The following is a 26,359-nucleotide window of genomic DNA, read 5'->3' as shown; positions in this document are numbered from 1 at the left end:
TCAGGAGTGTGGTGTATACATAAACTGTTTTAATTATTTTAGTAATAGTCCTTAACATTAGGATAGATCACTGTAAAATTATGCTTTTTGGATGGTTTTATGAGTCAATAACTAAAAGTAAAATAAAGTAAATGTCTCTCAGTCATGTCCAACTCTTTGCGACCCCATGGACTGTAGCGTACCAGGTTCTTCCGTCCATGGGATTTTCCAGGCAAGAATACTGGAGTGGGTTGCCATTTCCTTCTCCAATAACTAAAGGCTCAACCAAAAGAAACATAAACTATAACATTAAGAAACTAAAAGTACTTAAAACGTTTGAAATCATGGATAAGAAGAACGTGTACATCAGGGGGTCCTGACCAATCAATTGGAATTGAATGCTTCTTTTGGGAGTCCACTCTACTCTGCTGAGGAACTCTTAGTACCCCTAAAGCCCTAACACCAGAAACATGAACATTTATATTTGCCCCAAACTCGAGGTTTCACAGTCTAGGGCAAGTAGAAACTTTTCACAGAAAAGATGGTGAGGTATCATTTGAAGTAGAAGGCTCTCAAAGTATTTTCAGTAATCTAAGATTCTAAGGATTGCTTCAGGAGTTCTGGAAATCTATGGCTTGAATTTCATTTTAAAATTTCATTTCAAAAATTGTGATTGAAAATATGCACATGAAAACTTATATGTCAACTTTTAGCATCTACATATAACCCTTATTTATAGTTAGTAAATGCTACAAATGTTAACTTACAAAGAAAATCAATTGTAAAAAATTTCTTCATTTATATTTTATATATTGAGTTTCCAAGAAAGATTTTAAGAGGTTCAAAAAATAAAAAAAAAAGCAAAAACAGAAAATCATTCACCTAGATTTAAGAGTATAGAGAATCAAGACATGCTTTACAAAAATCTGATAGAGATGAAAATATAAGGAGAAAGACTAAACTATTACTGCTTTGTAACTTTTCATATTTTAATGCCAAGCAAAACCAGGAGAAGTTATGGTACATTTAATAGTAAAATATCAGTGGAAAGTACTTTAACATGTTCCCTATAAGCTAATATTTTGAAAATTATAATAAATAAAAGTTCAGAGTTGAAATCTGGTGAACTTTCCTCTCTAGGCTATGAGGTAGATCAGGTAAACACTTACTCTTCATCTCTGCCAAAGTTTTATCTATGCCAGGAAGGATTCAAATTCCCCCAGGAGCACCAATATACACCAGAGAAACACAAAAACCAAGAAAATAGCCCACTATTCTGGTGTTGTTTGGAAAGTATTTTAAGGTCTCTGGTATGTAATGTTATCTTATGAAACACTATATTAATATTATGCAAGTCTGTTCTGGCATTCAGTTTGAGAATTATCTAGCTATCTGAATTCAAAGGAATCCCAAACATGTTCATTGTTTTTACCACATGCCCTTTAAATGAAAAGGATGCAAATGTGAATAAAGTAGTACCACCCTTTAAAACCAAATGTGTAAAGGATACTCTTCACTATTCCGGATGTCAACTACCAAAAGCTTTGGTTTACTGGACTTTGTCTTCTTGGGGGGTGTTTTGAAGTGGCCAGTCACTGTCAGCTCACACAAGTCAATCAGGTCCTCTGCTGAAATCCGGGGTGATACCTCCGACTTTAGGTCATTTAACGGAATGGATTCTCTTGACTGAAAAAAATGAACAAACAATACAAATACTGAGACTATTATAGAGAGACAAACTATAGCCAGTACAGTATATCTTCATTTTTTATATCAATCACTATAGCATATGGGAGAAATATAGAAATATGAGATATAGAAAACTATATCTCATTTTAGCAGTGTACTGTGTACCTATTTCCTATCACTGATGTTTACCTTTTTATTAGTCACACATGTTGTTGTTGTCTGGGAAAGACTAGAGATCTCTTCAAGAAAATTAGAGATACCAAGGAAACATTTCATGCAAAGATAGGCTCATTAAAGGACAGAAATGGTAGGGACCTAACAGAAGCAGAAGATATTAAGAAGAGGTGGCAAGAATACACAGAAGAACTTTACAAAAAAGATCTTCATGACCTAGAGCCAGACATCCTAGAATGTGAAGTCAAGTGGGCCTTAGGAAGCATTACTATGAACAAAACTAGTGGAGGTGATGGAATTTCAGTAGAGCTATTTCAAATCCTGAAAGATGATGCTGTGAAAGTGCTGCACTCAATATGCCAGCAAATTGGGAAAACTCAGCAGTGGCCACAGGACTGGAAAAGGTCAGTTTTCATTCCAATCCCAAAGAAAGGCAATGCCAAAGAATGCTCAAACTATCACACAATTGCACTCATCTCACACACTAGCAAGGTAATGTGCAAAATTCTCCAAATCAGGCTTCAGCAATATGTGAACTATGAACTTGTAGATGTTCAAGCTGGTTTTAGAAAAGGCAGAGGAATCAGAGATCAAATTGCCAACATCTGCTGGATCATGGAAAAAGCAAGAGAGTTCCAGAAAAACATCTATTTCTGCTTTATTGACTATGCCAAAGCCTTTGACTGTGTGGATCACAATAAACTGTGGAAAATTCTGAGAGAGATGGGAATATCAGACCACCTGACCTGCCTCTTGAGAAACCTATATGCAGGTCAGGAAGCAACAGTTAGGACTGGACATGGAACAACAGCGTGGCTCCAAATAGGAAAAGGAATATGTCAAGGCAATATACTGTCACCCTCCTTATTTAACTTATATGCTGAATACATGAGAAACGTTAGGCTGGAAGAAGCACAAGCTGGAATCAAGATTGCCGGGAGAAATATCAATAACCTCAGATACGCACATGACACCACCCTTAGGGCAGAAAGTGAAGACGAACTAGAGAGCCTCTTGATGAAAGTGAAAGAGGAGAGGGAAAAGGTTGGCTTAAAGCTCAACATTCAGAAAACGAAGATCATGGCATCTGGTCCCGTCACTTCATGGCAAATAGATGGGGAAACAGTGTCAGACTTTATTTTTTTTGGGCTCCAAAATCACTGCAGATGGTGATTGCAGCCATGAAATTAAAAGACGCTTGCTCCTTGGAAGGAAAGTTATGACCAACCTAGATAGCATATTCAAAAGCAGAGGTATTACTTTGCCAACAAAGGTCTGTCTAGTCAAGGCTATAGTTTTTCCAGTGGTCATGTATGGATGTGAGAATTGGACTATAAAGAGAGTTGAGCGCCAAAGAATTGATGCTTTTGAACTGTGGTTCTGGAGAAGAGTCTTGAGACTCCCTTGGACTGCAAGGAGATCCAACCAGTCCATCCTAAAGGAGATCATTCCTGGGTGTTCATGGGAAAGACTGATGTTGAAGCTGAAACTCCAATACTTTGGCCACTTGATGCAAAGAGCTGACTCATTTGAAAAGACCCTGATGCTGGGAAAGATTGAGGGCAGGAGGAGAAGGGGACGACAGAGGATGAGATGGTTGGATGGCATTACTGACTCAACGGACATGAGTCTGGGTAAACTCTGGGAGTTGGTGATGGACAGGGAGGCCTGGCATGCTGTGGTTTATGGGGTTGCAGGGAGTCGGACACAACTGAGCAACTGAACTGAACTGAACTGAATACTGGAGTGGGTTGCCATTTCCTTCTCCAGGGTATTTTCCCAACTCAGGGATCAAACTCTTGTCTTTTGTGTTTCCTGCACTGCCAGGCAGTTGTTTTTTTTTTTTTTTACCATTGAGCCCTCTCGGAAAGCACACGTAGGAAACCATTAATCTCTTCCTTCACTACAACTTCCTAGTTCAAATGTGATGGAAAGAAATGAGGTAGACTTTTCCTTATGAGAGCACTGTTTATCATTTTTAAAAAATTTTTTCCTGTTTTTATTTGTATTTTTCTTTTTTAAATATAAATTTATTTTATTTGGAAGTTAATTACTTTACAATATTGTATTGGTTTTGCCATACATCAACATGAATCCGCTATAGGTATACATGTGTTTGCCATTCTGAACCCTCCTCCCTCCTCCCTTGCCGTACCATCTCTCTGGGTCGTCCCAGTGCACCAGCCCCAAGCATCCAGTGTCATGCATCGAAACTGGACTGGCGATTCATTTCATATATGATATTATACATGTTTCAATGCCATTCTCCCAAATCATCCCACCTTCTCCCTCTCCCACAGAGTCCAAAAGACAGTTCTATAAACAGCTCTTTTAAGAACATTTCATCTTTCAACTATAATTACTGTTGTTGTAAATTGCATTAATTAAAGCTCTGGTAATACGAGAAATTGTTTTGTGACTCAGTATTGAACTTTTCTAACATGATTTATGTTACTTATGAATGGTTGGGTAGAAATTAGATTCACAGAAATGAAGAACAACATAATGCTTTCTTAGATAATGTATTTTAATTGTAAAGGAGGTAAAATCAGACTCCAGACCACCGAACCTGTCTGTATATGTTTGTTATATGTCATAATACTGATTCAGACTTAAAAAAAAAACCGCTCAGTTGTGTCTGACTCTTTGTGACCCCATGGACTATACAGTCCATGGAATTCTCTAGGCCAAAATCCTGGAGTGGGTAGCCTTTCCCTTCTGCCTACAATGCAGGAGACCTGGGTTCAGTCCCTGGGTCAGGAAGCTCTCCTGGAGAAGGAAATGGCAACCCACTCCAGTATTCTTGCCTGGAAAATCCCATCGACAGAGGAGCCTGGTAGGCTACAGTCCATAGAGTCGCAAAGAGTCGGACACGACTGAGCGACTTCACTTTCACTTTCTCCAGGAGATCTTCCCAACCTAGGATCAAACCCAGGTCTCCCACATTGCAGGCGGATTCTTTACTAGCTGAGCCAGGAGGAAAGCCCAATTCAGACTAAGGGCCATTCACAATTATTATTCATGTTATTTGGAAGGCAGGAGGATCCTCTACCCTTCACAAAAGGCAACACAATACATCTCAATTCAACATAAACTTGTTGAACACTAGTAGTCACTGTTGAAAACTTATTTAACATAATTTGAAAATGTAAGAACTTTCAAAATTCACTTGATTTAAAATATGGGGATTCAAAAAATTTTTACTTATATGCTTAATATGCTTCAAAGATCGAGTCTAACTATTATCTCATTTGCTTATTTTCTCTCTTTCCTCAATTTCATAGTGGGATTCCACATACATAATTTCCAGTTTAGACATTCTAGGCAGGAGAGAATAAAGCCTATGAATCACATAACAGACAAGACTTATTTTGAAAAAAAATTGTTCTCAATTGTTTTTGGAGTTTGAATGTCAGCCCTCATCCCTTGGGTTTCTGTGACTATGTATGCTATAAATTCTTTACTAGTAAGAGTAAAGCACTTGTTCTCTCACTTTATTAGCTTTTAAATAGAAATGGAAGTTGCTAAGTTTTATGAGTTTATTGCACTTAATGAAAAATAAGAATTAGGAATTTTAATTTTTTAGTATTAGAAATTAAATGTACTTAAATATTCTGAAATTAAAACTGCTTCAGAAAGATTAGTTTTAAAATCAGCAAGTCATACAATCAATGCTTCTATCTTCTTTTTCATTAGATTGCAGGCTCTATAGGTATTTTTCTCAGCCTTCACAAGAAGCTGTACATTTATGAAGATAAAATAAAGAACTCTTGATTACTCTAGTTCTGCTTTCAGTTATTCAGTGCTGAATGGGATATTTCTAAAAGAGGTTTTGTCTGAATGGAAGGTGTGCCTGACTGATGAAGGAAAGAATTTGACCAAAGTATTCTCTATGAAGAACTTATTGATGAAAGAAAGATATGACCTTGGCCTTGGTTCCAATCAAATGCATCATTTGTCAGGAGTTTCTTCAAAGAAAAGACTGATTGCCTTATGAAATGGTAAGAAAAAAGGAAACAGGAGTCACTGACAAGTTCATAACTTTCTGAAATTTGAGTGTGTATCATCAAAGAACTTTAATATGTTGCAAGCATGTTCATCTACAAATTAAATTTAGGAGATTAGTAAATCATACTTAGGACAAATTATATAACTTTGCTTTATGAAGAAAATAATTATAATACTAAAAAATTAAGAATCTAGTTTTTATTTTATTAGACAGTTTTATACACAATTTCACTATTCACTGAACAATTTCTACTTAGAGGCATAAAAGTAAAACTTCCTTTTTTTTTAATAATAAAATTTAACTTTATTTTTTTTCCACAGATAAAAAGACTGAAAATTGATTTTTTATTGGAGTATAATTGGTTTACGATGTTGTGTTAGCTTCCAAAGTAGAATAAAGTGAATCAGCTATACATATACATATATCTCCTCCCTCTTTTTTAAAAATTTATTTATTTTAATTGGAGGCTAATTACTTTACAATATTGTATTGATTCTGCCATACATCAACATGAATCTGCCATGGGTGCAAACATGTTCCCCATCCTGAACCCCCCTCCCAACTCCCTCCCCGTATCATCCCTCTGGGTCATCCCAGTGCACCAGCCCCGAGTATCCTGTATTCTGCATCGAACCTGGACTGGCGATTAGTTTCTTATATGATATTATACAGGTTTCAATGCCATTCTCCCAAATCATCCCACCCTCGCCCTCTCTCACAGAGTCCAAAAGACTGTTCTATACATCTGTGTCTCTTTTGCTGTCTCGCATACAGAGTTATCGTTACCATCTTTCTAAATTCCATATATATATGCGTTAGTATACTGTATTGGTGTTTTTCTTTCTGGTTTACTTCACTCTGTATAATTTAAATATTCTTTAGTATCATTGATATTGGCATTTTCCTGTGTGAGTAGGATTTCAAATTCACAGAACACTGTTTATGGACAATGGACAAGAATTGAAGATAACTACAAAACAACTCTGAAAATTTCTATTATCATTTCTTCCCAAGAACGTGTACATACAATGCACATTAAATTTAGATGTCCAAATATCAGAAATCAATTGGTATGAAAATGACTTAAAAAAATAATATTCCATTTCTAAACTAAGGTCAAAACTTATTTAGCAATGTTACTGACAAAAGTATCTTTCAGTAGAGTGAATTCTCTGAAAGGGCTATCTAAATGTGTTAGTGATAATGCTGATCAAGCAAGCAAAAATCCAAACCTGGTAACATGACAGTTATTTTCCTGTGTCCATTAAACTACTAGGAGAATCACTCTGTCATGGTACCTAAGAGTCTGAAATGGTAGACTTGACTTTTTTTGGTATATGGTGTTAGAGAATGTTCTGATTTTTTTTTTTTTAAACATGTAGCTATTCAGTTTTCTCAGTACCATTTATTGAAGAAATTGTCTCTATTTTTGTCACTTTTGTAGTAGGTTGACTACAGGTGCCTGGGTATATTTCTGGGTTCTCTATTCTGTTCCATTGATCTATGTGTCTGCTTTTGTGCCAGTACCAGGTTTGATTACTGTAGCATTGCAGTATAATCTGAAGTCAGGGAGCATGATTCCTCCTACTCTGTTTTTCTTTTCTAAGATTGTTTTCACTATTTGGGGTCTTTTGTGTTTCTATAAAAAAGTTTTAAATTATTTGTTCTAGTTCTGTGAAAAATGCCATTGGTATTTTGATAGGAATTGAATCTGTAGGTTGCCTTGGGAAGTACGATCGTTTTAACAATGTTAATTCTTTCAATCCAAGAAATATCTTTTCATCTGTCTGTGACATCTTCAATTTCTTTCATCAGTGTCTTATAGTTTTTCAAGTACAGGTCTTTTGCCTCCTTGAAAGAAAGTGAAAAGTGAAAGTGAAGTCGCTCAGTTGTGTCAGACTCTTTGCAACCCCCTGGACTGTAGCCTACCAGGCTTCTTCATCCATGGGATTTTACAGGCAAGAATACTGGAGTGGGTTGCCATTTCCTTCTCCAGGAGATCTTCCTGACCCAGGGATTGAACCCGGGTCTCCCACATTGTAGGCAGACGCTTTACTGTCTGAGCCACCAGGGAAGTCCTTTACCACCTTAGGTAGGTTTATTCCTTATTTATTATTTTATTCTTTTTGATTCAGTGGTAAATGGGATTGTTTCCTTAATTTTGATAGTTCATTGTTAGTGTATAGAAATGTAATAGATTTTTATGTATTAATTTTGTACCTGCAACTTTACCAAATTCATGAGCTCTAGTAGTTTTCTGACGGTGTCTTTAGGATTTTCTATTACAGTATCATGTCATCTGCTAACAGTGATACTTCTTCCTTTCTAATTTTGATTCCTTTCATTTCTTTCTCTTGTCTGATATCTATGGTTAGGACTTGCAATATTATGTTGAATAAAAGTGGTGAGAGTAGGAATCCTTGTCTCGTTCCTGATCTTAGAGGAAATGCTTTTAGCTTTTCATCGTTAAGTTAGTTGTGAGTTTGTCATATATGGCCTTTTTTATGTTGAGGTATTTCCCTTTATGCCCACCTTCTGGAGAGCTGTTTTTAAAATCATAAATGGATGCTGAATTATACCAAAAGCCTTTTCTGTATATTTTGAGAATATCATATGGTTTTATTCTTTAATTTGTTAATGTGATTATCACACTTATTGATTTGTAGACATTTAAAAATCCTTGTATCCCTGGAAATATTAACTATGAGAATAAAGAACTGGTGTCTAGAACACTCCTCCCATATTTTCTGTCACATGTCCTGGCACTAACTTCAACTTAGTTACCAAGGACAGAAATCTGAAAACCACTGCAGACTTTTCATCCTTCCTTATTTCTCATTCCTATATAACAAATCCCCAAGTTCCATCAAAATAACTCTTGAATCTGAATCTGTTACCTGATTTATTGCCCTACTTCAGGGCTTTCACGATCCCTCAAACGGACTGTAGAAGCTGTTTGCCCCTCTTGCTATTTCTTTTTTTCCTCTATCTTTTCACATAAAGTCACCCCTTCTAATCCATATTCCAAATGCCACTTGAGTTAAAATAAAAACCTGATCAGGTTTCCCTGGTGGCTCAGATGGTAAAGAATCTGCCTGCAATGAAGGAGACCTGGATTTGATCCCTGGGTCAGGAAGATCCCCTGGAGAAAGGAACGGCAACCCACTCCAGTATTCTTCCCTGGGAAGTTCAATGGACAGAGGATCCTGGCAGGTTGCAGTCCCTGGGGTCATAAAGAATAGGACACAACTGAGCAGCTAACATACACTTAAAAGTCTGATCATGTAGATTTTTATAATTAAGAACACCTCACTGGTTTCTAGACACTGATGGAGTGAAATCCAAATTCTTTGGTATAGAATATAAAGTCTTTTATGAATTGGTATCTGTCTATAGTAGGCAAGAGACCCCAGGCTTTGGGGTCAGATTACCAGGACTCAAATTTTGGCCGGCCCACTCACAGAGTGATACTTAAACTCTCTACCTAGTTTCTTTATCTATAAAGTGGGATAACAGCAGTTATTCAAATCCTCCTGGGCTGCTGTAAGAAATGTTAATCTATATAGAACATTTAGAATAGTGTCTGACACACTGTCAGAGTTTAATGAAAGCTTGGTATCTTTCACCTTTTTTCTCACCCCTCACCGCCTTGTATCTCGTGCTTTGTATTAGCAGACTATCTGCCTTTTTATACCACTGTGCCACCTTTGCCCACGTTGCTTCCTCTGCTTAGAATGCCACACCTTGTCCACTTAATAAATACCTGCTCACCTTACAAGTATCAGTTCAAACATTGCTCTCTCTGTGAAGAAAGTCTTTTTAACCTCTGACAGGCTCATTTAGTTTCTTTCCTGTGTCCCCACAGGTATCTGGTACATGTCTTTATTGTAATAGGATTATTTACTTCCACCAGACTAACAGCTCCTCAAAGACAAGGAAAGTTACTTTTACACCTATGATTTCCCCAGGTTTCAGCCTATTATTTGACACATAATATATTTGTTGAATACGAATGAATAAAATAGTATTTCTAAATTTTCTATTACTTTTCCTGAGTAATTTTGTGCTATGGGGTATGTACATGTTTTTCCAAAACATGTACATACCTGTATCATAGTAATTACTATATTTGTAATACATTATCTGTTTCTTTACTTGAATTACAAAATCCTTAAATACAGGTTCTACATCTTTTCATATTTGTATCTCCAAAAGACAGCACAAGGTCTGGCACCAAATATTGTTAATAGGTATTTAATGAATGAATGAGTGAATAAAAATGTGATTAAATAACATTACAGAGCAAAGCTATTTGTCTGGATCACTAGACAGACTCTTCAGGGATGGCAAATCATCAGATTCTCTAGCCTCTGGGCACTGTGATGGTTAATCAAGAATACTGAAACCTATATCTGCCTCAATGATTTCTCACAGCCATCTCTCTTTTCCTCAACTGAAAAACTAAAGATGCCAGCTGCTACCATATAGGTTTACAAAACATACTCTAATTAATTGAAAGACTTAGGTGAATATAAAGAAGGCAAAAATAAACACACATACAAAACTATCCTAGTAAAGTAGGTAATTTAATGATAATAAAAAATATGAATGAAGGGGAAAAATAGATAAATACTAGAGCTGAAACTTAGAGAATATCAATAAAACTGGAAAAGCTGTATATGAACCATGTGCATGATAATAAATGAGAAAAATATAAGTAAATATGCTTCTCTTTTTCCTTCTCTCTATATTTTCTTTATATCTCTCTTTCCTATATACCTTCCTAATTGTCTATAAATGAGAAAAATATAAGCATGTAAAAATATTCGAAAGAATAATTGATTGCAAATATTTTCAAAAGAATAGAAAATCTGAATAGACCTATATATTTATAGACCAAGGTAAAGTTGAGGAGAATGATGAACTGTGTGTCCGCTTTACAATACAATAGGCTATTTACAAAATCTAAATAGACTTTGTAAAAACAACTAAATAGACTGTGTAAAAACAGGTAAGATTTTAAAGTTTTTAAACAATTGCTTTAAAGAGAGGTGCCAAATAGTTTTTCCCCAAGCACTTCTATCTATAACTATTCCAAGGCAAAGAAAACATTGAAAGGTCATTTTATGAAGTGTCCTTAACCTAATACTTAAATCTAACAAAAATGACATCAAACACAAATGCATGCACAACCCTCAATATCCATTATGGATATAGATTCTTTCAAAAAATCTCAAAACTGGAAAATTGAACGCAGTACCAATTTAAAAGAATGGCATATTATGAGCAAACGGGATATTCCAGGAATGAAGGATGGCTCAAATATAAGGACAATTTGAAAAGTAATTCATCACCTTTAATTAGTCAAAGGATACAAAGTATGTAATTCATCATTGTAGGTGACACAAAGCCATACGTGATAAAACTTCACATTTATTCCCAATTTTAGAAAAAGAAAAACTCATGGTAAACATATATCAGAAGAAAAGCTAATCTGAACGATGAAAGATTTCATTAAGATGGATGTTCTTCATCTCAAATATTTGACATTCTACTTAATGATGAACCATACAGGCAGACTTATTGTGAAAAAATATATCTCTTAGATAATACAATAGTCTTAGAAAATCCAGACTAATCAGAGGAAAGTCTAATAAAACTGGTAAGAATTTGGCAAAGTTTTAGTCATAATATATATACAATAAAATTATTAGTTATTTTCAATAGCAGCAGAAGCCAGTCAAAAAACCCAAGGAACATAAGCTTTCAATTGCAATGTCAAAATATTCCTCCAAAACAAAATACTTAGAAATAAAAGAATAATATTTAAAGAAAATGAAACAGTTTTGTGATGGGCATTAGAAAAACCTGAGACACATAAAATGCTATCTGGAAAGAAAGATTCAGTATTTAGAAGATCTTTATTTCTTCTTCAAACAATGTATTAATTACAATTTAATCAAAACTCTAAAAGGATCTTTCTATTTTGAAACAAAAACTCTAAAGTTCATTTGTCTAAATAGGTGAGAATGTCAAGAAAACAATGAAAAATAATAAAATACACTGTCATATGCTAAAATCATATAAAATATCACCACATGATATTGCACTAGAATTGACTAGGAGACTAATAGGCCATAATGGGGTGTATATAAAAAGACCACAATAAATGAAAGAATGCTGTAAAAGAATAGGATTCCATAACAAATCACTGGAGAAAATGGTGTATTATTTAGGATATACTGTAGGCATCATTTATTACCTATAATAAAATAAAATCATGCTTCTATCTTATACTCAAAGTAAAATGATTTGTAAGTTGAACAAAAATTATATGTAAAAAGTAGAATCACAAAAGAGTAAGAATTGATGACTTAAATTAATTTCAAGCATATAGCAAAAGCTGAACTCTTAAATAAGAGAAATATATGTGAAAAATAAAAATTTAAGATGAATTCTTAATATATAAAGAACTCTTTTAATCAATAAGACAAACCAATAAGAAAAAAACAGCCTGCTTAGTTGAAATGGAGGGGAGATATACACATATACTTGACAAAATAAACACAAAAAAGTAAAGAAAATGTTTTTACCTCAATCACAGATATATAAAAAATGTCTAATCAAAGACATAGAAAAGGTAGGTAAGTGTCCTAGATATCTTTTGCTTGCCTCTCCAGATTCGCTCTCCACTGGTTCCTGCCTGTTCTCCACTGGTGGGAGGCCTCTGTTTGGACCTAGAAGAGGGATCCCAGGTCCTCTGGCTTTCAAGGTAGTTCAGACAATAGAGAGAGTAGGTCAAGGTAATATAATCCCTTGGGTCCGTACTTGAAAATTCACCTTGATTTAGCTGTTTGTTGACCAAAGGTCACTGTTCCTCTCAAGATGGCTTTCTCAACCTGCTTCTCATTTCCTGTGTTCTGATCATCTCTTCCTTCCTCATCCCTTTGGCTTTTAGGTGGTAACAGTTCAGTTCAGTCATTCAGTCGTGTCTGACTCTTTGCGACCACATGAATCGCAGCATGCCAGGCCTCCTTGTCCATCACCAACTCCCGGAGTTCACTCAGACTCGCGTCCATTGAGTCGGTGATGCCATCCAGCCATCTCATCCCCTGTCGTCCCCTTCTCCTCCTGCCCCCAATCCCTCCCAGCATCAGAGTCTTTTCCAATGAGTCAACTCTTCACATGAGGTGGCCAAAGTACTGGAGTTTCAGCTTCAGCATCATTCCCTCCAAAGAAATTCCAGGGCTGATCTCCTTCAGAATGGACTGGTTGGATCTCCTTGCAGTCCAAGGGACTCTCAAGAGGCTTCTCCAACATCACGGTTCAAAAGCATCAATTCTTTGGCGCTTAGCCTTCTTCACAGTCCAACTCTCACATCCATACATGACCACTGGAAAAACCATAGCCTTGACTAGACGGACCTTTCTTGGCAAAGTAATGTCTCTGCTGGTGGTAACAGTGCTACTGCTAATTTTCATAATTTATTGCATTATCTCTCATATTTTCACCAACATTCCACAATGATCTTTGTAACTATTATCTCTCTAAATAAACCATTCTTGAATTATCCTAATGTGAGTGTATAATCTTTTGCTGTTGGTTGAACTCTGACAGTAAGCATGTAGGGAAGAACTCAAAAACACATTATGTTTTAAGGCACATGAAAAGATGCTCAACATCAGTAATTATTAGAGAAATACAAATCAAAACTACAATGAGGCACCACCTCACACTTGTCAGATGACCCTCACTAAAAAAAATCTACAAATATTCAATGTAAGAGAGGGTGTGGAAAACAGGGAGCCCTTGCACACTGTTGGTGAAAATGTAACTTGGTGAAGCCACTGTGGAACAGTATTGAGGTTCCTCAGAAAACTAAAACTAGAGCTACCATATGATCTGGTAATCCCACTCCTGGGCATATACCTGGACAAAATTATAATTCAACAAGATACATGCACCCCTATGTTCATGGTAGCATTATCTGCAATAGTCAAGACATGGAAACAACATAAACATCCATTGACAGATGAATGGATAAAGACACACTGTGGTACACATATACAATAGAATACTACTCAGGCACAAAAAGAACAAAGTAATGCCATTTGCAGCAGCAACATGGATGCAACTAGAGATTATCATACTAAGTGAAGCAAGTCAGATAGAGAAAGACAAATACCATATGATATCACTCATGTGTGGAATCTAAAATATAACACAAATGAACCTATCTGTCAAACAGAAAAGAATCATGGACACAGAAAACAGATTTGTGGTGGCCAAGAGGGTGGGGCCTGGGAGAGGGGTGGAGTGGGAGCTTCTACACAAGCTTTCATATGTAGAATGGGTAAACAACAAGGTCCTACTGTACAGCACAGGGCTTCCCAGGTGGTGCTGTGGTAAGAACCTGCCTGCCGGTGTAGGAGACCTAAGAGACAAGGATTCAATCCCTGGGTTGGAAAATCTCCTGGAGGAGGAAATGGCAACCCACTCCAGTATCCTTGCCTGAAGAATCCCATGGACAGAGGAGCCTGGGGGGGCTGCAGTCCATAGGGTCGCAAAGAGTCAGACACAACAGAAGTGACTTAACACACAGACACACACAGACACACAGACACACACACAGACACACAGACACACACACACACACACACACTGTATAGTACAGAAAACTATGTTCAATATCCTATGATAAACCATAATGGAAAAGAGTACTTAAAAAAGAATGTGTAAATATGTATAAGTGAATCAATTTGCTGTACAGTAGTAATTAACACAACCTTGTAAATCAACTATACTTCCATAAAAACAAATAAAATACACATGTTTTAGATATGTGAATCAACATAGACTTTCTGGAGGAAAAAATCATAATATGCATTAAGAAACCTTCAACTATGAATGCAATAGAAATTTCTTTTTAGAAATTCCATCGATATAATCACAGACTGTACCAAGCAGTATGGGAAAATATTTATTAAATATATTGTTTTTCTTAAATTATGAAAAACTGGGATACTGCAAACACATAATAAAAGGTGATAGGATAAATAAATAACACGAGATTCAAGTAAAGAAATACCATTCACCCAATAAATAACGTTTTAGAAAAATATTTCTTAATAGAGGAAACAATAAAGATGTATTATCAAGGGGAAAAAGATCCTATACAACAATAAGTTTGGAAATTCTTTTGTGGTCCAGTGGTTAAGGAATCTGTCTTTCAATGCAAGGGATGAGGGTTTGATCCCTGGTTGGGGAACTAAGATCCCATACACTGTAGAGCAACGAGCCCACGCACCACAACTAGAGAGTCTGTGCACCACAGTGAATGATCCCACATGACACAATGAAGATCCTGTGCCACAACGAAGACTCAACCTAGCCAAATAAATGAGTAGATAAATAAAATAAATACTTAAAAAAACCCAATAAATCCACTACAATACCAGTTTGGTGACATATATCACAGTGAATATGTGTGTGTGCATAAACACATGCATGTGTATATAAATATATTTTCATAGATATAAGAATGATGCATAGAAATTGTAAAAGTCTGTGATTCAGTGGAATTAACAACTTTTTATCTTAATGCTTTTCTGTGTTTAAATTTTAATCATTAAGCATGAGCTATTTTTGAAAATTTAAACATTTATAAAAATATGAGATTTATTTTCGACCAGCACTATTATATACTTCTCTTAAATACTTCATAACTATGAATCTAATCTGTCTGAAGAAAATTCTTACCAAATATTTATAGCAATATGAAAAGGCTTCACAAATGAGAACTCATGGCTTATGGTCACCATTGTAGGTAACCAGATCTAGCACTAGAAAATATGTAGAGAAATATGTCTAAAATATGTTAAAGAAAAACAATAAAATTATTATTATGCTTAAATTCAGATGAAGTTTTTAAATGATTAAAAAAAATATCAGCAAGTAGGGCAGGCTTTCATGCATTCAGAAAGGAGACACACAAACGTTAATACAGACAATTGGAGAAAAAAATGTTTGAGGTTTACTGCCATGTTTCATTGGTAAGGACTACCTTGTTTTCTGCATCAAAAAATTTTTGAATAAACTGATCTTTATCCACCTCTTCATCAAATGTATGAAGAATTTAGAGAAAAGGGCCTACTGGCATGGAAGAATATTAAATATACTTTTCCAAGCTTCTATCAACATAAATGTAATTTACATTACCATCACTAGATAATTATACAGGTTTTCCTAGTTTAATATAAGATATTAGAAATTATTTAGTAGATTACTGCTTACTGGTTATTATTTTTCTTAGCAAGAATTGCATTTCCTTTAAGATCTGGAGAAGAAGTGGCAACCCACTCCAGTATTCTTGCCTGGAGAATCCCATGGATGGAGGAGCTTGGTGGGCTACAGTCCATGGGTTGCAGAGTCAGACATGACTGAGCAACTTCACTTCACTTTCACTAAGATCCTGCCCTCAGAAACAACTCCCTATATGATCATACTCATAATGTATATTAGAAGGTTAAAAACAACAAACACCTTTCCCTATGTAAGGAAGCAGTTTTTGTATATTATTTTGTGTATCTGTGTGTTTAGGGGGAGGGTGAGAAAGAAAGATAAAATCTTAATATAAAAAATTAGCCTCTCTAAAGCCACTTGGAGATTAAGGATTTCAAATGACATTTACGGTGGTGGTTTAGTTGCCAAGTTGTTCCTGGGTATAAATGAGGCCAGGAGTGGTGTTCAGGAAATACAGGATAGATTGATAGTTTCCTGGAGCTTCTGAGGGTTTTTCTCTGGGACAGGATGACCTTAGAATGTGTGTAGTACTGATTCTTTGGGTCAATTTAAAGTTTCTTCATTTTGGAAGCAAAGCAGCATTTATTAAATATCTACTTTCTAATTCAAGAAACTAAAATAAGGTAGCACAGAAAGTGGCACACATTGTATGCATTTCCTGTAGAGATCTACCTTATTTTGAGCAAAAACATTTAGAATTAGAACACCAACTGTAATACTAAAGATAAACTTCTAAAAGAAAGGTGGAAATCAGAAAGCATGAAAAACAAAAGTAGACATGTTTATAAGACAGGGAACATCACAGGGCCAGCTATCTATGTATTAAATAATGTATATTTCAACACAATGAAAACACTTTTTTAAAAATACACTTTCTTAAGGAAAACTACACCAAAGAGGCTTCAAGTGACATATCATGTTTTGAGGAGAGAGAAAGGATCAATACAAACATGCTGATGACAACAAAGAGCCAGGTATATCAACAGCTTAAATTGCTCAGATTTCTTTTGTATCTCTCATAGCAAGAGATGAGAGGGCTCTGCCCAGAGAAGGTGCTGAAATGTTTGGTAAGTGAATGTATGCATGTGTAACAGGATGTTGAATGATGTTATTCCTGGGTTGAAACAAAGTGGCTCTAACATGCTAACGAGAAACAGAAACTGCCCGCAAAAGCCACCACCGTCTCCTCCGCCCGCCCTCTCCCTGTCCCCCCTTCCCAGGGCTAGGTGAGAAGTGACTAAAATTACAACTTCCAATTATTATCCCAGTGTCCTCTCTCCTCCCAAATTACATAAGGAACTTTAGTTGGAGGTGGTGTGGGTCAACTTCATGGTGACCACAGTGTTCAAGATAAGATGCCCCTCCCTTCTCATCCTGCAGGGTAGAGAAGTAGAGACACTCAAATCACTTCCCCTTGCTCTCTCACAAGGTAAGTGAAGGGAAGTGCCCAAGGCAGCCATTTGTTGAGATTTGGGCACATCTATAAGAAGGGGTAGTGATATTCTTTTTTGTAGTAGAATGTCTATTTATACAGAAGACTGAATAATCTGTCCTGTACCTGTCTGAGCAGGCAAGAAGTAGGGGATGTGGTAGTGCTGAGAAATAGAGTGTTAGATGCTTACCTCCTCTGACCATACAATTCTAAGCTGTACTGTGAGAATAAACCAATTTATTGTAAGGATCAATTGATATAATAAACATAAAAATGTTTGGTAGACTTTATATTTTTATATGAAATAAGTTGTTTTTAAAAATCACATCCCAAGTGAAGCAGCTTGAATTTCATGGTAGTCTTAATATAGTCTAAATTTTTAATAAATCATCAATTAAAAAATATTTAATCAACCAGCTTTGGGCTGAGCCATGTAGAGATAAAACACCATTTTCACCTCAAAGAGTCCCTAATCTGACTGGAAAATACTAACATAAAACCAATAATAAAACTATACAATAATGACAGAAAATATTTATATTGTGCTTGCTATGTGCTGATCACTGTGATTGGCATTTGACATATATGACCTCATTTCAATCTTGCAACAATTCTGTGAGGTAGATTTTATTATTTTGATCATGCTACAGATGAGGAAATTGGGGTAGAGAAAGGTTAACTAACATAGGCCACATAATCAGTAAGTAACAGAGTCAGGATTCAACTTTAGTCTGGCTCTGGAGTCTGAGCTCTTAACCACATTATTACAATGCTTCTCTCATAAGATTCAGTGTATGGAATCACAGCTACATACTATGAGAATACAGGGAAAGGAATAAACACAATAATGGGGAGAAGTAGTTAGCAAAAAATAGGTGGAAGAAGTGGGACGTGAGTCAGGAAACAATCAGTAAGGTTTAGAAAAGTAGAAAAGAGGAAGAGGAGTGTTGCATAAGTAGGTAATTGTCAGAGTTCTAAGGTGTGAATGAGCAAGGAATCAGTCCATAAATAATCACTGAGCACCCACTAGGTATATACAATGTGCTTGGGATACATTTATGAACAAAACAAAGATACTTGTTCTGATAGAACTTAAGAGTCAATGGGCATGAAAACGGTAATGAAGAGACTAGTTTTACTGAATGAACATCTGTCCTGAGAAAAAGAGAGAAATAGTACTGAATAAGTAGGTAGGCGACAGACCATGAGGGCTCTGAAGACAGAGAAGCTCAAGGACATAAGAAATAGATAAGAACTGTAGAATTTTTGGAGGAATGTGTCACATGTCAACAGCAATATTTTAGGAAGATTAATTAGGCCATATTTTGCAGGTGAATTAGAGATGGGGAAAAAATAGGCAGAAAGTCTTGTAATAAGTGAATTTTATGAAGATCTAGATTAAGTGATGACCCTGGAAACCGAGAGCTTTGCTCTATTCATTATCTTTTTTTCCTTCAGTTATTCCCTTGGCCTACAAATATATCCACTTCTCTCCCATTCATAGTGAAAGCTAAATGTAAAAATAAATACTAAATAATACAATTACTCTCCAAGGGGCAAGTACTTTCTAGCTGCTATCTATCTTCTCACGTCTACATTCACTTCTTTACATTCACTCCTGAACTCACTGAAATTTGGTTTCCGTCATGATACAGGAAAAGCAGTGGTTCATTTGCCCAGAAGCAAGTGGACAATCTGGAAACATTTTTTAAAAAGGTAACAAACACATGAGTAAAGAGTAAAAGGATGAATAGGAGTTTGTGAAGAAAGAAGTGGGGGTTTACATGTATATTCTGTGTGAAGCAATTCAATCAAACACACTCAAACACACTGGGAAGGTGTTTTGATTCTAAAGCTTTGGTTCTACCTCTAGGAGGTATGCTAAATAAATCTCTCATTTAAAATCCTTTCCACATTTGTTTCAATTAATCCTGCTATGAACAAGGCAGAAATTTGTCAGGAAGCTATTTTCATTTTGAAAGAATTTTTTTAAAGTTTAGTTCACAAGTATCCAACCAGAGTGTCTCAGGTTTACAGACCCTGTTCCATACTGATATTGCTCTCTTCCAATAAATATACCATGAGCTCCTTGAAAGCAGGGACTAGGGCTTGTTTTTATACTTCCACTATCTAACAGAGAGCCTGAAATTCAGTAGCTGTTCAGTGAAATTGGGTGTATTGATTAAAGGTAAAGGAAGAATACATGAGAGGCACTATAGGAAAATTTATGAAAGATAAAGGACAGTGATGAACAAAGATGGTGCTTATGTTTTGAAGATGGGTGGTTAAGGGAGAAAAGAAGACAGAAACAATGACAGACAGTAGACAAGGGGAAGACAAGTTCTGATTTAGACTTGTGAAACAGGATGCACGGGGTCTGTCTACCAAGTTGAAGTGTTGAGATGCAGCTGGAGACAGAAACTAGTGTTTGGGAGAAGGTGTGGTTAGGTTGAAGATTGAAGGCAGGAGGAGAAGGGGATGATAGAGGATGAGATGGCTGGATGTTATCACCAATGCAATGGACATGAACTTGGGCAAACTTTGGGAGATGATGAGAGACAGGGAGGCCTGGCACACTGCAGTCCATGGTGTCACAGAGTTAGACACGACTGGGCAACAGAGCAACGAACAACAATGGCTAGAGGATCATATTTTTTGAATTATCAGCATAAAAACTTCAGTCAAACCATAAGAAATAATAAACAGTTTTTGAAGAAAAAGGGAAAGGAAAAAAGTTACTTTTGTTAGGTACATCCATACACTGCTGAGTAAATCTTACATCATGTAAACTATTAGTAAGGCTTAGAATATATAAAGCTGAGAGTTTTTAGAGCAATATCCAGTAATTCTTATTTTCCCACATGTCTACAGTAAGCAGACTCTGTTTTCTTAGTAATAGCTATTTCTAGCTAATGTATGAGGAGGGATTGGCAGTGCCATTAACTACCATTCTCAAAGGAACACTAACAAAGAAAAACAATCCTCAAAAACTTTATCAACTTGCAAAGATATTTAAAAAAATAAATTGTTTAAAAGGCATTATAGTATTTTCATTTATCCCTCTTGCTTGTAGAGAGACTAGGAAAGGTTACAATTTCTAAGATACAGAAACCTAGCATCTGAAATGGAAGTCTGAAATAAAACTGTCATGCTCTGGAAGCTGCATAATATAGCTCTCATACGAGAGAGAATATTTTTCTCCCTCAAATAAGTGAGATAATGTACATGAATATGAAACGTATGGAGACAGAACTTCTTCAGTGATTAGGGATTTTATGCTAAAATTTTCATAGATGTGCTCCTAAAAATTTCTGTAAAGAAAGTAATTTTCTCTTTGATATACAGTATCAATATTTTGGAGATATTTCATCTCTCTGGGTCTTAGCTTTTTCACGTATAAAATGAAGGGCCAGGAGCAGACATCTTATGTTTTTTTCAGCCCTAGAATTCTGTGACAATTTTTTTCTGATTGATTTTCAGCTGTTAATAGGTCAGAAAATTTCTTGCCTATCCCTTAGGACAAAAGTTAGAAAGATGTACATAACACTTAATGACATCAGAGGAGTTTCTACTTAAAGAGATTCAGGAATGATTCCAATTATGAGGCTTAGTATGTATAAGCATACATACATTGAAACATGTATATTACCATATGTGAAACAGATCACCAGTCCAAGTTCGATGCATGAGACAGGGTACTCAGGGCTGGTGCACTAGGATGACCCTGAGGGATGGGATGGGGACGGAGGTGGGAGAGGGGTTCAGGATGGGGAACACATGTACACCCATGGCTGATTCATGTCAATGTATGGCAAAACCCACTACAATATTATAATTAGCCTCTGATTAAAATAGATAAATTTGAAAAAAAGTATACATACAGACTTAAGATCAATTAAGAACTGATACATTTCAAAGACAGGTAACTGGGAACTATTTTGTAGTTTAAAGTGGTTGAAGTGAGGGTGGAAGACATGGAGGCAGTAAGTGGAGAACTGTCACAGTGGTCTAGGGATCAAAAACATGGACGACATGGTGATGACTATGGGCAGTGGGGTGCTGGTGCCACTCTGCAATTTTCTAAAAGCTTCTGGAAATAATTTCAAAATAAAACCAGAACTTTATAAATTTCCTAGGATGAGGTAAAGATGACGAATATGTTAATCATGAGAGTGGCTCCCCTCAGCTAAGCTCCTAAAGGTAGATAGCTTCCTTCCAGAATGCGACAGAGCTGCTACTTCACACAGAACTTTACAGTCAGCTTTCAATGGCAGCAGAGACTCAGGGAGTAGAGCCAACTGGTGACAAAGAGGTGTTTTAGTTAGTTAAATTGATATTTTCATCTCTAACTCAACCTTTCTAAGGTACAGTCTTTACTTAAACTGGGGTACTGACATCGTTACCCTTTTCTTTAATTTTTTTCCTTATCAGTTCAGTTCAGTCGCTCAGTCGTGTCGGACTCTTTGTGACCCCATGAACTGCAGTATGCCAGGCCTCCCTGTCCATCACCAACTCCCGGAGTTCACCCAAATCCATGTCCATTGAGTCAGTGCTGCCAACCAGCCATCTCATCCTCTGTCGTCCCCTCCTCCTCCTCCTCCTGCCTTCAATCTTTCCCAGCATCAGGGTCTTTTCAAATGAGTTAGCTCTTCGCATCAGGTGGCCAAAGTATTGGAGTTTCAGCTTCAGCATCAGTCCAGGACTGATCTCCTTTAGGATTGGATCTCCTGGCAGTCCAAGGGACTCTTGAGAGTCTTCTCCAACACCACAGTTCAAAAGCATCAATTCTTTGGTGCTCAGCTTTCTTTATAGTCCAACTCTCACATCCATACATGACCACAGGAAAAACCATAGCCTTGACTAGATGGACCTTTGTTGGCAAAGTAATGTCTCTGCTTTTGAATATGCTATCTAGGTTGCTCATAACTTTTCTTCCAAGGAGTAAGCATCTCTTAATTTCATGGCTGCAATCACTATCTGCAGTGATTTTGGAGCCCAGAAAAATAAAGTCTGACACTGTTTCCACTGTTTCCCCATCTATTTGCCATGAAGTGATGGGACCAGATGCCATGATCTTTGTTTTCTGAATGTTGAGCTTTAAGCCAACTTTTTCCCTCTCCTCTTTCACTTTCATCAAGAGGCTCTTTAGTTCTTGTTCACTTTCTGCCATAAGGGTGGTGTCATCTGCATATCTGAGGTTATTGATATTTCTCCCGGCATTCTTGATTCCAGCTTGTGCTTCCTCCAGCGCAGCATTTCTCATGCATATAAGTTAAATAAGCAGGGTGACAATATACAGCCTTGATGTACGCCTTTTCCTATCTGGAACCAGTCTGTTGTTCCATGTCCAGTTCTAACTGTTGCTTCCTGACCTATGTACAGGTTTCTCAAGAGGAGGTCAGGGGGGTCTGGTATTCCCATCTCTTTCAGAATTTTACACAGTTGATTGTGACCCACACAGTCAAAAGCTTTGGCATAGTCAATAAAGCAGAAATAGATCTTTTTCTGGAACTCTCTTGCTTTTTCGATGATCCAGCAGATGCTGGCAATTTGATCTCTGGTTCCTCTGCCTTTTCTAAAACCAGCTTGAACATCTTATACATTGAAGGAAATTTTTGCTCCTGTGTTCCTTGTCACTTGGGAAATTCTCTCATCACTCTCCTCATTATATAACCAAAGTCAAGTAACAACTGAAATGCTCTCTGGTTGGAGCGCCAAGAAATCCCTATGGGCGAAAGTTTAGAGATTGCTATACCAAAGACAAGGCTAGTGAGATTTTTAATGAGCTTGTGGTATTTACTGTCAATACCCTCAATATAAACAGAAATGAGGACAGAGTTTAGATTTACAGCTGGCTCCAAAAACTGAAACAATAAAAAGCTCAGGAGCCAATAATAGTTATTGTTTCTCTTTATTTACTTCTGAATATCCAAAAAACATGTTGAAAGATATTTGATAAAACTCTTTAAGAAATCAGAATGCATGGTTCTTTCATAACCTATAAAATTTATCTTTGAAGTCAAAACTCAGCAAGTAAAACACCAGAAACACTGTCACTAACTCTAAATGTTAACTAAAGATGTCCACCATCATGCTCAATCATGTCTGACTCTTTGCGATCCCATGAACTCCTGCCAGGCTCCTCTGTCCATAAAATTTTCCAGGCAAGAATACTGTAGTGGGTTGCCGTTTCCTACTCCAGGGAATCTTCCTGAACCAGGGATACAACCTGCGTCCTGCATACCCTGCACTGGCAGCCGGATTCTTTACTACTATACCATCTGGGAAGCTCTGTCCATCATTACCATTGTTATTTAACACTGGTCTGAAGACTGAGGTTAATTAACTAAACAACAGATAGATATAAGATGGATAGAATTGGAAAAGAAGCAAAATTATAATTTTTAGATGTTATACAACTGGAAAATTTAAATCAATGGAAAAACTTACAAATAATGAGAGAACATTAACATGGAAGATAAATGATAATGATAATGAGGATGAAAGTAAAAACTTACAGAGTGTTTACTATGTGCCAGCAATGTTCTGAATATACGAATTTAATACTCCCAATAATCTGATGAAGCATGTAAAATTATTAATCTCTGTTTGATGGATAAGCAAACACGTCATACAGTTGGTATGGCAGAGCTGGGTTTTGAAATTCTAATCTATTCTAAACAATATAGCTGTTTCAGTTCAGTTCAGTTCAGTTCAGTTGCTCAGTTGTGTCTGACTCTTTGGGACCCCATGAATCGCAGCATGCCAGACCTCCCTGTCCATCACCAACTCCTGGGTTCACTCAGACCCACGTCCATCGAGTCAGTGATGCCGTCCAGCCATCTCATCCTCTGTCGTCCCCTTCTCCTCCTGCCCCCAATCCCTCCCAGCTGTTTACCACTATATTAAACTGTTTGTAAAGCCAGCAATCTTTCTTTATATATAACCAGCTAGAAAATATAAAGAAATAAAATATCCTAATAATAATGGCAAGAGAAAGGTTAAAATAGTAATAAGCCAAATAAGAAATACATAAGAAATAAAACACCACAGAGAAACTACAAGACATGAATACATAGAAAGGCATATCCTGATTTTGGAAAATATAAAACTCATTATTGTATATCAATTTTCTCTACTTTTTATTTTTTATTTATTTTTTAATATAAATGTATTTATTTTAATTGGAGGCTAATTACTTTACAATATTGTATTGGTTTTGCCATACATCAACATGAATCCGTTATGGGTGTACAAGTGTTCCCCATCCTGAACCCCCCTCCCACCTCCCTCCCCATATCATCCCTCTGGGTCATCCCAGTGCACCAGCCCCGAGCATCCTGTATCATGCATCATAAACTGAATCACAATATAAATACCAAAATGATATTTTTCCCAGGGAAGGAGGGAAAAAGACAAGCCAATTCTATAATTCATGTAGAAACACAATGCCAAATGTATGATATAGTTATAATTTTAATAATCTCTTGGTACTAGTACTGGGAAAGAAAGAAACTGAAATAGATGAATATAACTGAAAATAGGATTTGGAAATGGGTATAAGTACATGTGGGAATCTAGTTTTCCATAAGAGGGCTATTTGAATTCACTGGAAACCATTTAGTTTATTCAAGAAAACAAATATTAATCTTAAATTATTTTAAGTATCTATTTAATAAGGCTGAAAGTTTAAAATGCATTAATTAAATGAAGTATGTCAGGATTCTAACCTATTCTTTGCTAATGTTTGTTTTACTTAATTTCTATAGGATTTAGGAGCAGTAACCTATAATTCAGATAGACGTATCTGGAATAATTCCAGTTTAGTTGCTCATTTTAGCTTTGGGGAGAAATGAAGAAATAAACTTTAACATTAATTCTCTAGGAGATATGAGAATATTTCAGATAAAAGCTGCCTTTTCTTTTTCATTATTCACCTTTGTTAGCACATATACAAATTGGGTTAACAGACTGAAATTTTGGTAGAATATATCATATAACAAGGCTTGTTTATTTATTTTACATAGTTTATAGGATATCCTGGAAGGACAGCTGAAAAATACAAGACATCTAAACCCTGAGATTGTGAAAATCATTAGACTCACAGAATCCTGTATGTGTCTCTTGTTGCTAGCCCTTCTGTAGAAAAGCACCAGAATCCGTTTCTCTTTAAATGCCATGGAATGTCACTGATACATGAAAAGACATCCCTGGACTTAGAGTATGCATAAGAAAGATCTCAGTGCAAGAACCCAGATTCATTAGCAAGCTGGAATTGTGATACCTGTGCCCAACAGTCTTCATGAAGAAAATATATTCTATAGACTTAACTAGTGAAAAAACACTGCTTTAGGAACTGTCTCAAATCCATACTGAACTAAATCAAACTGCAAAGGAACAAAAACTGTCACCAGCATAACCTTCCTGTCAACTGCAATGTAGATATGCTAATGTTGTGTCAAAGTCTCACCCTGATGTCTGTGGGGAAGTGTGCCGTGGCTCAGATCAGTCCAGCTGCTGGCCTGAGCCTATTCTAAACAGGATATTCTACCCTAAGTCATGACAAGTGTTATTTTCACCAAAGATGACAAGACTTCGTATTTTGCTTCGTATTTATTTTCTTCTTTTGTGTTTTCTATCAAGAACTCCATCCTCAATACCCTCTTATCCCAAACCTGTAAACACCTCTTTTCCTTCCCAAGATCCAACCCCACAATCCAACCTTCCTCGGTACAGTACACTCGAGAAATCTAGTGCTCCTTCAGTCATTATTT

The 26,359-nt window shown here is 36.4% G+C and overlaps 1 protein-coding gene across 1 annotated transcript in view; it reads right to left on the bottom strand.

Annotated features, from left to right (window-relative positions):
• TBCK (TBC1 domain containing kinase) overlaps positions 1 to 26,359 on the bottom strand; it is a 208,727-nt gene that overhangs the window by 49,993 nt on the left and 132,375 nt on the right. Inside the window, exon 24 of the mRNA XM_040237515.1 lies at positions 1,490 to 1,665. Coding sequence (XP_040093449.1) covers positions 1,490 to 1,665 — 176 coding nt within the window. The remainder of the gene's footprint in view (positions 1 to 1,489; positions 1,666 to 26,359) is intronic.

The sequence above is a fragment of the Oryx dammah genome, unplaced genomic scaffold, assembly GCF_014754425.2.
Source record: "Oryx dammah isolate SB20612 unplaced genomic scaffold, SCBI_Odam_1.1 HiC_scaffold_3, whole genome shotgun sequence".
Taxonomy (NCBI): Eukaryota; Metazoa; Chordata; class Mammalia; order Artiodactyla; family Bovidae; genus Oryx; species Oryx dammah.
Note: the sequence above shows the minus strand (reverse complement) of the source record. Positions and strands in the feature narration are given on the sequence as shown.